The 16,941-nt window shown below is 32.3% G+C and overlaps 1 protein-coding gene across 4 annotated transcripts in view; it reads right to left on the bottom strand.

Moving 5' to 3' along the window:
• The window catches only part of LOC118184363 (FRAS1-related extracellular matrix protein 1-like), a 190,469-nt gene that overhangs the window by 108,944 nt on the left and 64,584 nt on the right, over positions 1-16,941 (bottom strand). For all 4 annotated transcript variants that reach the window (XR_015038404.1, XR_015038405.1, XM_085807237.1 and 1 more), the window contains exons 3-4: positions 6,698-8,161; positions 6,221-6,494 (exon numbers count right to left, since the gene is read on the bottom strand). Coding sequence is in view for 2 of the 4 variants with exons in the window: in XM_085807237.1 (XP_085663363.1) it covers positions 6,221-6,494; positions 6,698-8,161 (1,738 nt within the window). In the remaining 2 variants the exon portion in view is untranslated. The remainder of the gene's footprint in view (positions 1-6,220; positions 6,495-6,697; positions 8,162-16,941) is intronic.

Genomic DNA, 16,941 nt, shown 5'->3' with positions numbered 1-16,941 from the left:
ATAATAAAATCTTACATCTAATCAATCTTTTTATAACTGTGTTTTACATCAAGTTTTCATGCAGAAATTTAACTCAATCAAAACACAGATTTGTCAAATAGGATAATAAAATCAAAAGTCAAAATAGGATCCAAAAAAGACTTTACACACATCACAAATAATATAAAAATTCTAACATTCAAGAATACTTAATAAATCCCAACAAAAAAAAAAAATGTCTCAATTCCTTACCTCATTAAAAAATTAAAAAGAAAAACCAAGTTTGCAAAAAATTTTTCACAAATAGATTATAATAAACAGTGATTCTAAGGGTAGACTGATGTTCTTTGTTATCAATCTACCTCAATATGGACTCTATTAGTTTTAGGAAGGATCATTTAATCTTTTTTGAGTGCTAAAAAATCAGTAGCACCAATTGTTTCAAAGGTAAAAAATGAACAAAAAATTTGTCAGTATGATGCATACAATATAATAAAATGTAGCCAGCTTGGTTTACTCTACATAAATTTTCTTAATCCGGAAATGACTTCAGATCAGAAGTTTTCTACTGAAGGGGAAAACAGGAGTTTCACAGTTTCAGGGGGGGGAATATTCAATTTCAGATTAAACTAACATGGGATTCACTGAAATAACCAAATTTAATACAAAGTCTGAGATCCAGACTTGTTGGATCTTTGTCGATTTAGGATTTTGGTAATTTGTGGATTTTAGATTGCTTCAAATCTAGTAAGAAGATATGCAGTAATTGCAAAATTAAAAATATGAAATAGTTTTTGTGAAATAATTTATGATTTTATAGGAATCAAAATTTACAAAAAATGCTCATTATTTGTTTTCTTACAACATTTCTTTGAATGATTCATTTTCAACTCATGTTTAAAAAACATTTCTTTCATTTAATTTCATACAAAATGAAGCATTACAGGACTCAGTGAGACTTTATAGATAAGCAAGATACATATGCTGAAAGTAAAGCAACAATGTAATCAAATGGCAACAAAATCTGATCTGATCATGATTGGAAATGCATTCAAACTGCTCACAACACTTTAAACAAGAGAGAACTTTATGAGTCTTAAAGCACTATCACACATTGTCAGTTTCACACAACTGTTTGCTGTTTTTCTATGAGCTTTATTACTGAAAGAAAGATGTAACTCCCCCCCCTCCCCCCAAAAAGTCAAAGATTGCACATTTTCACCTAATCAGCCATCAGCATTGAACTTAAGAACTTGAACAGGGGTGCTTTGTTAATATCCCTGTGTTTGTAATGGAGAGCAAATTTCTTTATATGCTAACCCAAAAATAATTCACGGTGACTGCTACTTTACATTATGTGTTAATGCGGCAGAGCATGCAAGGGCTATCTGCCTAAGGCGAGGGATGCCGTTGTAGAGGACATTCTTAGAGAAACTTGTATTCATGTAAGCCATGGGGTAACAGCCAACCATACAGCTAGCTCATGTGCCAGAGATTGAAACCTGGACCAAACTTCCAATATTCTATGGTCAGCCTTTCATAACATGGCAAATCAAAAAAAAAAAAAAATGCACTAAATAGTTGTTTTTTCTATGTTTTAATGTGTGACACGACTCATCAGGAATCTTATGAACACTTAAAATCATTGCTCCTGATTCACAACATGCTGGATTACTCCCCCCCCATACAGAAAATACTCAAAGACTATTTATCTAAAAGAGGAATTCTTCATAGAAGTCTTGTTAAGGACAACGAGCTCACATTTACATTACAGGTAGTGAAAAACTCCATTAATGCCAAGAATGAGACAAGCCATACTTTACAGATTGAGCCAAACTAGACTTTAGAGATGGACCCACTCACATCATCTTGTCTCAAGAAAGCTATGTTAATTATGCATGTGAAGACTCACTTTTTTATAACTGTGTTCTAGATTTATAAAAAGAGGATTGAAAATACAAAATGCTTTCGGGTAATCCAGTGAGTGGTAAACTGCTGATGAACAAAGGCAAACATTTCATATCTAAGACTGGCCACTTATAGTTCCTTAAACTAAAACTTCACTTTGAATGGCACCATTTTGAGAGCACTTCAGGAACTTTTATCCTGTTATTAATATAGTTCATTATAAAGATCAGAAAAACTCTTTTTCACAAGAACTGACTTCCATGAAACAATCTAAAAGCTCTTAAAAATGCCAAGAGATGTATAACAGAAAGAATATTTACAGAAGGCTAAGCAGCAATACCATGTTTTCAGATTTTGACATCTCAAGAATTCACTCCTAAAATATCACAGGGAGAGTGTATATACAGATTTGCTATGTAAGATTTCTTCTTTCAAAACGTTTTGAAAGAAGTGAGAGATAACCATATTATATAATAAATATCAAACATCTTAACAATAATAATTTAATATTTTCTTCTCCCTATCAGATTTTAGCTGCCATAAGAGGCAATCACATAGATTAAAGCACATCAAAACAAATTCATTTAAGGATTACAGATTATTAGAAAACTTTTTAAGCAATACAGAAGCATTTAAAAAATTTATTTATATTATATATTCTTCCTTAGAAGCCGAATAAAATCCTCAAATAAGAAAAATCTCAGTCCCCCCCCCAAAAAAATGGTAAGCAGAAATTATATATCCATAACAGGCTGATAGAAAATTATTTGCATAATAGACTCATGGCTCACCAGAACCAGAATTTCAGCTGCTCCAAAAGAAAATTGGCCAGGTGAGATTTTCATGAATTCCCCCTTCTGCACCAAGAACATAAAACAATTCTGCCTAGAACATTTTTCATAAAATCATACCTCTTAAAATGAATAAATGACCTTCATATCCTTTGCCATAATCAAGCACTCAACTAACAAGTCTATGTTACATACTAATCTGTTCATTAGCATAGCGATCCTGACAGCCACTTAAAACACTGGCAACTTGAATAAGTTGGAATACTGGAAACTGTTACATGAGAACTCTTACGGACAACTGTACAGTATTTCATTCACTTCAAACTGACCTAACATATCGCGGCCAACTACGTTTCCTTCCCAAGGACACCAGGAATTCATGTGCCACACTTCTCATCAGTGCTAATAGATGGTGACACAAACAAGCAGGAGCAGAAGACAGAAATCATACAAGTGAGCATCACCTCTTGTGACAGCCACATTAGTTTTATTTTCTATGACTACATAGTTATCTATGGCCATGTGAACTTCAGCAGACTGGAAAAAGTTACTACAAAGAGGCTACAGCCTCATAGATTCAGTGGATAAAGATTCTACTATTGCTATTGTCATTTCTCACGTTTATGAAATTGAGAGTTTAAAATTTAGAATTCAGATTCTTGCTTGGGAATCTCACTATATTTCAGGTCAACCTAAGCTGAGAACACTGGATATAGTAGAAAGTGTATGTGTCCGCCGTAGAATTTGGCATTATTGGCGAAACTGCAAATTCCAGCAACCCCGACCTCACCCCACTCTTGACGAGAAAAGCAATTAGGGCATTCATTCATTTACCGACCGGGAGGAGAAAAAAGCAATTGTTATGGTATCTGCTTCATCTTCAACATATGTGTATAATTTTTAACCTCATTAAGTTGGAAAATCTTATAAACCTGAATAAACAGTACCACTAAGCTTATCGTAATGAAAGTTTTTGTCAATTACGAGAGGGCATTTTTCTAATAAATACGATAACAATATTGTTATTTGTTATAATTGTTGCGAGACTGAATACCTCATTTAAAAAAAAAGCCCTTTCCAATGCCACGAATTAAAAATGCAACAGCCGTTTTCAAGGCAAAAAAAAAAAGGCAGACCTATAAACAGTTATAAATAACATTATAACTGTTATACAAGCTAACAAATCCCTTAGGAAATATAATATAGGAGTGTCTCACCAGTAGCCGAGTGCTTAAATCGCTGAATCGTTTGAGCGCAAGTGAACGGGCTGTATTCATGGTCGGTTTTCCCATGTGTAATGTGAATACAAGCTTGTTTCCTTTAGAAAGCCACGAACGAGCTGGCTGCATGGGTGTTTTCGTGGTTTTCCCCATGTGTAATGTGTATATGAGCCAGTTTCCCTTAGAAAGTCCTCCACGAAGGCATCCCTCCCCTTAGGCAGATAGCCCTCGAGGCTTTGCCATAATTAAATAACCTAACCTAACCTAACCTTTAGAAAGCCAAGCCCTCCACGAAATGCATTTCACCCCTTAGTCGGATATCTCTTGTGTGTTTTGCTATATTCAAACCACCTAACCTAACCAATACGGAAGTACTGATCAATTAAATTAAATATGGTAGAAGGAACAAGGGTTTCTCTAGAGGGGGAGATGGCTTCATGGTGAATTTATAAGGGTAAAGGACCTTTTTTATACAACACACTGAGGGACTTCTATGTAGTTCAGAGCTTACAAAAGCCATTACATCCAACTCGCTGCATACTACCAGTGTTTCACGGCTTAAGCAACTCTATCATTAATGCACCTGACTTGCAGATGATTCCATCTAAGGAAAGGAATAACCAGATTTTTTTTATATGATATGCTTGTTGTTTTTATACCTCAAAGGAAATGTATGGTTTTTTGCCTAACTTATTCAGTCATTCACATATAATTCACAGATTCTCAGTGAGCTGAATCAGGCTGCTTTTTATAACTTGAGAGATGTAAAAGCGATATATTCCTTTGCGCAAAGCAAAAGGCCCACCTTTCACGCTCCGTCACGCATAGATGTTTCATTTGTCAAAGGATATATATTTTAATTTTAAAATACAAGCAAACCGTTGTTTAATAACGGCAAATGTCTTAAAAGCAATAAATGCACTTCTTAAGAATTTATTTTTTTTTATACTTTTTTAGTTCTTATGAATATTTGTGCTTTGTTGTAATTAATATAAGATATTTCTAATGTTATAATTTTAATTTATTAGTGGAATTAATTGGTATATGATTAATTAATTGGTATAAGATCATTTGATTCTTAATTTTTATGTTTGTTTCACAATTTTAAAGCTTTAATATTTTTCTAACAATTAATACAGGATATAATTTTCATAATGTCTGCTATAAAATATTGTCAGAGTTTTTTAAACAATCACAAATTAAAATCAAATTAATGTCTTTAAAAAATAAAAATAAAAAATTTCCTCTCGTTCACTGTTTTGGTAGCAACAAGCCGCATAAACACTTAAAATTAAAAGAAAATAACCAGATTTTCCAAATTTATGTATTTTACTTTTAACTAAGCGAACGGGTCTTGGGAAAAAAATTTGACAAAAACTGCAAGGAATACATTGTTAGCTCTTCCGGTTTCAAGTTTTAAATATCATCAAATTAGTATTTGTCACATTTAGAGAATAGTGAAATATTTCACATAAATTAAGACAATGGATAACATGCCCTACATTTTACACTATGATGAACTATCAATTTCAACTGCAGCTTCACTGCATAAAAATATTGTTATTTAAATACGCTGGATTTGGCAAGAAGTCGCCAAATGTGTAGCAAATTGGAGGAATTGAATATCCGCTGGCAGTTTACTGCGTATGGATAACTTGAAGAACAGGGTGAAAAGCTGCGAAAAGGTCGTTCTAGCCTTGTATGTGTTCACAGGTTAGCTTGTCGCGAAGTATAGAAGTATCAGTTTCTACTGGAAGAATCAATGATTGATCTAATTAATTGATGATATACATAAGTATTTTTAATCGTCAGAAATTAAGAAAGTATTTGTTGTTATGAATAAGCTTCATTTAGTTCCTCAAGAATAAATACACATTACAGGGCCATTATGATTGAATTCAAGCTACAAAGCATAATTTGAAATAAATATATATTTATCTTTTTACATAATAGCAATTTATTTTTAAAAGCTCTTTTGAAATCAACCCATATGATTGATTATAAATAATATACATGTTTTATAAATTATTTGTTACTTTGAAGAAGGGTGTAGCAAAAAAATTAAAAAATTCACCGCTTTTGTTTTATAGCGACCACACTAGATGAAAATCGTCAAGCACAAATTGTGCAGCAAGGAAAAAAAGGGAGGCAGTGTCAAAACAATGAAAATAACAAAAATGTTACAAAGTAATGTAAATGTTAAACAATTACTGGCGATATTAAATCATTATATATGCAGAGTAATAATAATTATTCCTTAGTAGAATACTAACTAATTTTACTATTGTTTTGGTAGACTGAATTACTATATTTCCAGAATACCTGCATGTGCAAATGAGCCAATGAATCTGGGTGGAATCGTAATAGTATATATAATTTCACTGTCATGTGAGTCAACATCCATGTAATGCAAGTGAAGACTGCTCAGCAATCCAATATCAGTTTCTCGGACTTCTAGGCTAAAAGAACTGGCAGGATCTCGTTTGGGGGGATCATCTCCAACAGGTAAAATACTTATAGAAACTTCATATGGAGGAGATTCATTTGGAGGATTGCTTATATCTCGAAGCATTACTTCAAAAACATCTGTGAAAACCTAAAATATTAAAATTTATTTATAAAAAATACCTAACTAGTATAAGCATAGTAATAGTGAATTCTTAATATTGCATCAAAAGAATTTTGCAATTTACATGTAATAAATATTATTCATTGTGAAAAATTTTATAGTAATAAATAAAAAATAGGGCATTTAAAATTTTGTAAGAATGTATTCAAAAATCAATAAAATATACACACCTCACTTCCATCATGTTGATAGTATACTAGTCCATCATTAATATCTTTTTGGGTAAATGTGTGTACATCAATTCCTTTTTTCAAAATTCTTCCTGAATATGGTTGCTTTATTACAACGAAACTAACATATTCCTCAGATGTATCATAATCAACAGCACGAAGCACAGTAGGTTTTATCTGCACATCACTACCCTCATTGACTTTTAATCCCACATTAATTAGCAGCGAGGGTGGGTTATCATCTTTTGGAATGATGGTGATAGGAAATTTAGTGTGAGTAGAATATGATCCATCATATATACGAAAATGAATACTATCTCGAACTGAATCACTATCATCATGGTGATAGATTACAGAACCAGCAATAATATCACGTTGCTTGAACGAAACAGCAGGTTTTTTATCAACTTCTAACTTTCCATGGTGTAAACCACCAGTAACAAAAATTTGCACATCATTGATGTTATCACTATCAACAATCTCAAGATTATTTATCCTTAATGGCCTTGACTGACCTTCTAATAATACCATACCTACATTCATAAAAACTCTAGGTGCAGTAGTTATAGCAGGACGAATAGCAATATGCATGGAAAAAGGCTCACTGGAAGCAAAATCCAAGTCATAAATCACAAATCCAATTTCAAACATTTGTCTCTCTTTAAAAGATCTAGCAGGTGGTTTATAGGCCACATCAAAGTTATTCAAATCTATCTGTCTAAAACTAGTGATTGGCCTAGTATGGTCAGACAAATGAACTATACTACCCTGATGGGGAAGCAAAGGTTTAGAAATATTAAAAACAAGTTGATCTGATGGTGTTTCACTATCAGTTGCAGATAGTACAGCAGGTGTTATTGCTGTTATAATGAACTGATCTACATCCATTAAGTACATGCCAGAAAACGATGCTTTAGGTGGAAGATTTGGAAATCCAGGTTCAATTATTACAGGAATATGAAATCTTTCAGTTACTAAACCTCCATCATTCAAATCAGGATCACTATTAACTTCAACTGATATTAAAATATAATCAATATTTGGTGATGGTGGCTTCAAGTGTTCATAACGAAGGCCAAGTTGCAAAAAATCTCGGCATCTTCTTTTGAAAGGAATATTTATTTCACCTACACCAATTATTCTGCCGTATGCTGGTCTGAAATGGTTGTCATCAGAAATTTTAACTTCACATACAGCCCCAGCTTTATGATTATAATTGAAAGTCAATACCGATTCATTTATTGCATTAGTTAAGCCGTAAAATTCTTTCACTATTAATGGAAGTTTGGGTTGAATTACATCATAAGAACTATTTTCTATTATAAAAAAAAGATCTAAATATTCTGATACAGTATCATCTTCAAAGAATTTATACACTCTCAGTTTTACAGTGTCATTAGAAAGTAATGGAGAACCATGATGCACGTATTTCACTGTTCCGTACTTAAAAGCACAATCAAAAACCTGAAAAAATAAATTGAAGAATATTAAACTTTATACTACATATTACGTTTTTAAGTATAATATATATAATAAAAATAAAACAAGTATAAATTCTGAAGAACACCACTTAAAAAAATTAGATGCTGAAGTTCAAGACACAAAGATTACATATAAAAAGCAACAGAGGAGGGAAAAAACAATTTTATGGCACATATCTGGGATAATTTAACTCAAACAACTTGACCAAAAATTAAAAATATTATAATAGAGAAAATACAAAAATTAATCATTCCTAGATAGATGTCTGTGTCTAACAAAGTAAAGTGAATTCAAACCGTACAATATAAAAATAACATTTCTAACTGACATATCATTAATTGGAATACATCTTTCATTGCTTTCATGACTCATTACAATATAATGTATTTAACAAAAGAGCTACAAGCAAAACATACAACAATATTTTTCACATGAAATTTAAATATACTCCACATCTAAATGAGATATAATGCATAGAAACTTATGGAACATAAAGAACTAATTTTGGAATAATTTTAATGTATAATTTAATAGAGGTAATAAACATAAATATCAATTAGTTACATGCAAACATAGAAATCAGAGCAACTCTATGTGGTCAGTTTAACTTCTGTGGTCTCCTAATTTTTCCAATGTCAGGAATAGACTGGTTTGGTTTATTTGATTATGGCAAAGCAATGAAGGTTTATTTGCCTAAAAGGAGGGATGCCTTTGTAGAGGGCTTTCTAAGGGAAACTTGCTCAAATACACATTACACATTGGGAAAATCACAAAAGTACCCATGTAGGCAGCACGTTCGCTGGGATTCAACCTCTGGACTGAACTACCAGTGTTCAGCAACTTTACCACTCGGCTCCAGATGGGCCCCCTAGGAATGGAGGAATGAAGAAATGTGCGAGTTCTTTTAAGATTCATTCAGTTTGGTGCTGGTATAATTATTCAGTCCAAAAATAAATAAATAAAAATTAAGAAAAAATAAAATGGTTGAGATTTTAATGTCGGCCTAAAAAAGGGACTAATTCCCTTTTCTTTTTCTTTTTCTTTTTAATTTTATATGCTTTTGCCAATGGTATGACAGACGATCAGTTTGATCTTGTACTCAGTTATGTTGAATACTTTCTTTCGCTAGCCCATTCTCCCTTTATGGAAACAAAATTTTCATAGCTGCGAGAGTTACGAAACTTCCGATCACATATCTGAAAAGCGCTTCAAGTAAACTCTGGCAACCCTGATCAGTACGATTGATTTCAAGCATTTTTTTTTTCCTGTAAGGCAGCTGTTCCCAACCTTTTCTCTTTTGCATACCCAATAATAGAATTTACTAATGTGGAATACTTCCTAAGCTTCCTTTCAAAACTATTTCTCATTTACCCCCTTACAGTACTCCAGCAATATATTTTATTGCTGTATTATTTTATTCAAAAAAATATAATGAAACAAAGACTGATTATTACATTATTTACAGTACCCGTCATTTATCAAAATCACTTCCGTTCCAAGCATATTTGAATACATTAAGTAAATTAGCATAATAAACGACAATTTCAATATTGTAAATTATGGTAAAAACGTTGAGCTTATTCAGTAAGACAGTTGTTAACGCCACTCAGTAAAATAGCTAATCATTTGCGCCATTAAATTGGCTATGTTTGTATTGCTTAATATGGCAAAGCTATGTTGCTTAGATAATGTAGTTTATAAAAACTTTAGGCATTCGTTCATTTCACTGCTTCATTGGAAGCAAAATTTGAAAGGAAAAATAAAAATATAAAAATTGTTAAATGGTGTTTGTATTTTAAATTTATATTACAGTCCACTTGAAATTAACTCCACATTTTTACGATCCGTTAATAGCCAGAGCAGAATCGGCTAAATAAATTGTTATTTCGAACGTTAAAAGCAATAAAAACTTTAGTTTGATTGTGTATGAATAGGGAAAACGGCTAACTCAGACGATGAACTGAACAGTAGAGATAATTCTACAGTATTGTCATCAGATGAAAAACTAAAAGTGCTTAACCGACATCATAGAAACTTTAAAACTAGCATCATGAATATTATCTCAGATTGAATCATTGCGATTGGAATATTACAATATCATTGACGATGAAAATTTATCTAGTGTGGGTTTAGAATTTGAAGAGATGGAAGACCGTTTTGAAGAAATAAAGGTAAGCTTACAAACGTTATTATGAAAGTCAGATTTAGTTGATAAATCTTTAACGAATAATACAGTACAAAGTCTTAATCAGGACATCCATAAACCGGAATGATCTATAATTTGGACCTCAAAGCTACAAACTTTCTGCGCATGCGTAGCGTTTACGCACGCGCACAATAACTTTATGCATAATAAGTTTATGCATGCGCGTTTAATGTATAACAGACAGTATAAGCTAGGCTAAAATTATCTAATTATCTATTTCAGTTAACGTTGCAGACTGCATTGTTCCTTAATCTTCTAATTGGATCCGGCTTATTATTTTTTGCAGACTGTTAGAGCAATTTTATAAAAAGTAAGCTTGAACTTTCGATTACGTCAAAAAGAGTTTCCGATTCTGGAGCTGCCAAAGATCTAAAAAGCGAAAGCATGTTTCGATGTCCATCAAACAAGAAGTGGAATTTCTGCAAAAAATGGATAAAGGCATGAAGAAAGTGACAGAGAGGTTAGTGAAAACGAAAAAATTTCGATTGACAAGTTAGTCAGTTTCTCGGCACAGCAATTACAGGACTTGAACAGCAGAACTTTGTAACTGAACAAGAAATTATGTCTGTTTATAGAATTAAAGAAAAAGTATTAGCACATAAAACGAAGGAACTTAAACAACTTACATTGAAAGAAATGTTTAATAAAGTAAACAAATAAATATTAAGCTTTTTTTTTTGGTAAATTTTGATCGCTTTAGATCATAATTGCTCTTTATTTCATAAATTACGGTTTCATATTTTTAATTTATAATTTCTGCATGCCATCTTACCAGATTTAAATTGATGATCTATAATCTGGAAAAACCCCTAATCCAGAATCACCAAAGTCTGACAAGTCCGGATTAAAGACTTTGTACTTTATTAAGGATTCTAACTCTATTAAGTTACCAGAATTTGATGGTAAGATTTAAGCTTACCAGAATTTGACGGTTGTACTGAGAACCGGAGTAATTTTGAAAAACAATTTGATAGTTTGACTACAAATAACTCTCCTTTAAACGACATTCAAAGATTATTCTATTTGCGCTTTGCATTAAAAGGAGAAGTGAAAGCTGTAGAAACTCCAGAAGACAGTTTTCAGTCTTTATTTCAGGTTTTAAGTGATAGATATGAAAATAAACGATTGATTGTTAATTCTCATATCATGAATATTTTAAATTTTGAGAAAATACATGTTGAATCTTATAAGAGTCTTAGAAATCTAGTTGATATTTTGAACAAAAACCTAAGATGTTTAAACTTAATGAAATTAGAAGCTAATGAACTAATGCATCAATTCGTAATAAATATTGTCATTCAAAAGTTAGATAAAGAAACAAGAAAACAATATGAAATGAGTTTAACATCGACTGAATTACCCAAATTTGGAAAGTTCATGGAATATTTAGAAAAATGATCACAAATGTTAGAAAATTTACATGGAGTTCAATTACCACCACTAAAAACTAAATCTTCTTATACAAATAAAAACCAGAAATTTCATGTTAAAGTCTAACAGCAATTCCTGCATACTGTGTTAAATGTTGCATTTTGTACATAGTTGTTTTTTTAAAAATGACTTCATTGCAAAGATTTAATAATGTTAAAAAACATGCACTTTGTATAAACTGTTTAAGTGACAAGCATAAGCTTGCATCATGCAAATCCAAATATTCTTGTCGTTTATGCCAAGGAAAGCACAATTATCTGTTATGTCGGTCTGAAACTAAAAACTCCTTGTGTGAAAAAACTTCGCCAGACTAAGATATTTCCCCAAGTTCGCAGTCGGAAAATCTTCTCACTCCAGAAACTGCAGATGTTCGTAATAAGCAAAGCATGAAGAACTCTAGTTCAGCCAATGTAATAAAAAATCCAAGTGTAACTGAAGTGGTAAAGACTTTTGCCTCTTTAAGTAAAATGTCAAACAAAAGTTTTGCATTCTACAGTTTCTACAGTTGTTAAGGTTTGGTCACCAATTCGGAATGATTATATAAGGTATTTCTCCCACCTTCTTGGCGTGCATTCGTGGTGTGGTGGTCTGAACACTGGGTCGGTATTCCAGATGTCCGCGGTTCGATTCCTGGCGAAAGCGTTGCTAATTTTTCATCTTGCGTGCTTCCAAAAAATTCCAATGCATCTCAATCGCATTTTATGACCTTGCAATTCGCTTCTTCGCTTGGTCTTAAGAAACATAAGGTAAATATTTCTGTTAATGGTTTAAGCGGAAATGCGATGAAAATCAAATGCAAATTAAATGATGTCTTCTTCCATTTCAGTAATAGACTTTCTCGTCGTACCTAAAATTACAGACTTAGTTCCTTCATCGGGTCCTCATCCTGAACATAAAAAATTAAGTATGCAAAATCGTTCTACATTAGCCGATCCAAATTTTGAAATCCCTGAAGATATAGATATGATTTTAGGGTCTGAACTTTTCTATAAATTAATAAAGGATGGTAGAAAATGTGTACCTGAAAATTTAATATTTATAAATTTCATATTTGGCTTGATTGCCAGCGCATCAATTGTTTCAGATACCCGTAAACAATGTTGTTATTTAACAACTAATTCGGAAACCACTGATAACGCTTAAAAACGTTTTCGGAAATAGAAGAAATTTCCGTTAATCGACCCTTAAGTTCAGAAGAACAATTGTGTGAAAACCATTTTCAAAAAACGTACAAACGGGATTGTACGGGTAGATTTGTCGTTCAGATGCCTATCAAGGAAGAGGAATTAAATACTCTAGGTAACTAACGAATTTTAGCTGAAAAAAAGACTGCAACAAACAGAAGATTGAATAAAAGTCCTGATATGCGTAAGCTTTATTGTGAGTTTCTTCAAGAATATGAATCATTAGCTCATATGCAAAAAGTAACTGAGGATTACCCGGCCCCCATAATTTATTATTTGACGCATCATGGCGTCTTTAGAGCTGAGAAAACTTCTACCAAACTTCGGGGGGGGGGAGGTTAACGGGTCTGCGCCAACCACTTCTGGTCGAAGGTTGAATGATATTCTTCTTGCTGGAAAAGTACATGAAGACGTTTTTGACATTACGCTTAGATTTCGAAAGCATAAAATAGTTTTAATAGCTGATCTTAAACAAATGTTTAGGCAAATTTTGATAGCACCAGCCCAGAGAGATCTTCTAAGAATTTTGTGGAAAACCACAGAACATGAGTCTCCTGCAGAGCATAAATTGAATACAGTGACTTATGGCACCAAATGTGCATCATTTCTAGCTACTTATAGTATAGAGTTATAAAACAATTAGCTTTAGACAAATCTGCTAAGTTCCCCTTAGCTGCCGAAGTTGCACTTTCTAGCATATATATAGATGATATTATAAGCGGCAGCCAAGATATCAAAACATGTAAAATTCTTAAAGATCAGTTAATTAAAATGTTTCATTCATGTTGCATGACTTTACATAAATGGAATTCTAACTGTGATGAACTTCTAGAAATAGTAGATCAAAACTCCGAAGAGCATTTATTTGTTCAAACTGAAGAATCTTCTACTAAAACACTAGGTATGGCTTGGAATTCGAAAGAAGATACATTTGTTTTTAAAGTTTCAGTAAAACTGCAAAATGTTTATACCAGATGAGAAGTTTTATCAACTATTGCTAAACTTTATAACCCATTTGAACTTATTGGACCTGTTAATAACTAAGGCCAAGATATTTCTCCAGAAGCTTTGGCTAGAGAAAATTAACTGGGATGATGAACTTACTGATCAACTGAGAAAAGAATGGAACCGTTTTGTTCACACCGTAAAGGAAATTCAAAACATTAGAATTGACAGATACTGATCCTCAATTCGTTGTTTTACTAGGCTTTTGTGATGCTTCCATTGTTGCATATGGCGCAGTTGTTTACCTTCGAAGTTATAATGGAAACTCTTCTCCAAAAACTAAATTGCTTGCCAGCAAATCAAGAGTTTCGCCTTTAAAGACAATTTTTGTTTCGCGATTGGAGCGATCTTGCTTATTACTCTCACAACTTTTCAACAAAATCATTCTTTTCCTAAAATTAGACATTCACAAAGTCTTGTTATTTTCGGACTCGACTATCTCTCTCGCGTGGATAAATTCACCCCCTCATCAGCTCGAAACTTTGTAGGAAATCGAGTGTCTAAAATTCAGTCTCTTACATCAAACTATAAGTGGAAACATATCTTGTCCAGTGAAAATTCTGCCGATATAATATCTCGTGGTGTTGATCCCTCTGATCTCAAATCTCTTGACCTTCGGTGGTCAGGGCCACCTGTTGCCGCTAATAATATCTCCGATGGTTCCAGCGTGAAACAAATGGACGCCACTCAAAAGGAACTATATTTAACTGAGCTTAAAAATTCATCTAACATCAATTAACTCTTTCTACTACAAGAGATTTTATCAACCAATTTTTCTCTCTAAGTAATAATTTTTATAAACTAATACAAATTCTTAGTTTTATTTTTAGGTTCACATACAACTCCAGAAACAAGGAAAAGAAATCTGGTTCTACAACTACTGAAGAATTTGAACATGCAAAAAGGTCTTTTAATTAGAGCAGTACAGGTAAATGTATTCCATAGAAAAATTAATGCCTTAAAGAAAAAAGAAAATGTTACGGGAAGTAATGTTTGTAATTTAAATATATTTCTTGATGATTATGATCTCCTTTGTGTTGGCGGTCGACTTGTCCATTCTGATTTATCATTCAACCAGAAACATCCTATTTTACTTCCTCGAGATCATAAACTAACTAATATTATAATGAACCATTTTCACATAAAAAATTTGCACGTTGGGGATCAAACTAACTCTACATAATATTGTAAGGCAAGAGTATTGGCCACTAAATGGAAGAAATAATGCTAGGAGAATTGTACATCAATGCATGACATGCTTCAAGGTAAAACCTAAAATAGAAGAGCAGTTAATGGCATCTTTGCCTAAGGAAAGAGTCACAATGAATCTCCCTTTTTCTAACACCGGCATAGACCTTTGTGGTCCATTTTACATAAAATATAAAAATCAACGTAAAGGTACTTTAAACAAAATTTATGTAGCAGCATTTGTTTGTTTTGTCACTCGTGCAATACACTTAGAAATTCTCACTGATCTAACAGCTGAGGCTTTAATTGCTACTTTAAAACGATTCTTTGTTCATTGTGGCATTTCTTCTACGATATTTTCAGATAATGCTACTAATTTCGTAGACACTAATTCAGACCTGAAAAAACTATATCACCTCGCTTGCAGCCCTCCTGAAAATTTAGCTGATTATACTTAGTTTCGCAGGCAATTTCTTGGAAATTTTTACCTCCTACATCTCCTAATTTTGGCAGACTCTGGGAAGCAGGAGTTAAGTCGTTTAAATATCATCTAAAAAGGGTAGTAGAAAATTCCAAATTAACTCTTGAAGAATTCTTAACAGTTGACAATCAAGTTGAAGGTATTCTTAATAGTCGACCACTCGTTCCATTATCGTCAGATCCAAATGATTTCAAGATTTTAACTCCCAGCCATTTCTTAATTGGTCGACCTATTAATGCCATTCGTGAACATCAACTAATTAATGTCTCAACTAATAGACTTTATAGATAGCAACAAGTTCAAAAACTTAATCAAATCATTTGGCATAAATGGTCAAGAGATTATTTAAATAAACTCCAACGAGGAAAATGGCAGTTTGAAAAAGGTAATATCCAAATATAGCCTTGTATTGTTAAAGAACGATAACCTACCAATTTGTTCTTCGTTAATTGGTCGAATTCATGATGAAAGGGATGACTGGGAAAGATGGAAAAATACATGTTGTTCTATTAAAAACACCTCATGTGAATTTTAAAATAGCATTTCTAATATAAGTTTATTGCCTGTAAATAATACCTAATCCTTGTATACTCTTAACAGAATTTTATTGCTTTAATGAATATTGTATTTAAACGTATTTTGCTATTAGTATGTTAGTTTGAATTTTGAAATGTCTTATTATATAATTTTTTAAAAATTTCATTGTAATTTGCTAAACTAATTTTGTTGAAATCCTAAGGATTTCAAAGTCAGGCAATGTTAACGACATTCTGTAAAATAGCTAATCGTTTGTGCCATTAAGTTGGCTATGTTTGTATTGCTTAATATGGCAATGCTATGTTGCTTTGATAATGTAGTTTATAAAAACTTTAGTTGTTCGTTGGTTTTGCTGCTTCATCGGAAGCAAAATTTGAAAGGAAAAATAAAAATATTAAAAATGTTAAATGGTGTTTGTATTTTACATTTATATTACAGTCCACTTGAAATTAACAACAGTAACTAAGAATTAATCTGATAATTAATACCTAAACCAGAGTAAGTTAATATCTAAACTTACTTCTCTCCATCTGAGAGTATAGATGATCACTTAGAAGTTATAGCATCTCTGATTAATAGATTTAAAGACATTTCTTTCATAATTAATGGAGAAGTAAATAGTAAACATCACTTATGGGGGCAAGATCAAATGGATTTTAGAGGCAAAAAAGTTGCAGAATTTCTGTTAGGAAATGACTTTGTTGTCAATAATAACAGATACTACTTACTC

This window comes from Stegodyphus dumicola, chromosome X1, assembly GCF_044657685.1.
Source record: "Stegodyphus dumicola isolate Sdum_Otavi_A_Nest chromosome X1, ASM4465768v1".
NCBI classification, from domain to species: domain Eukaryota; kingdom Metazoa; phylum Arthropoda; class Arachnida; order Araneae; family Eresidae; genus Stegodyphus; species Stegodyphus dumicola.
The sequence above is the reverse complement of the archived record's forward strand: the minus strand, read 5'-3'. Positions and strand labels throughout refer to the sequence as shown.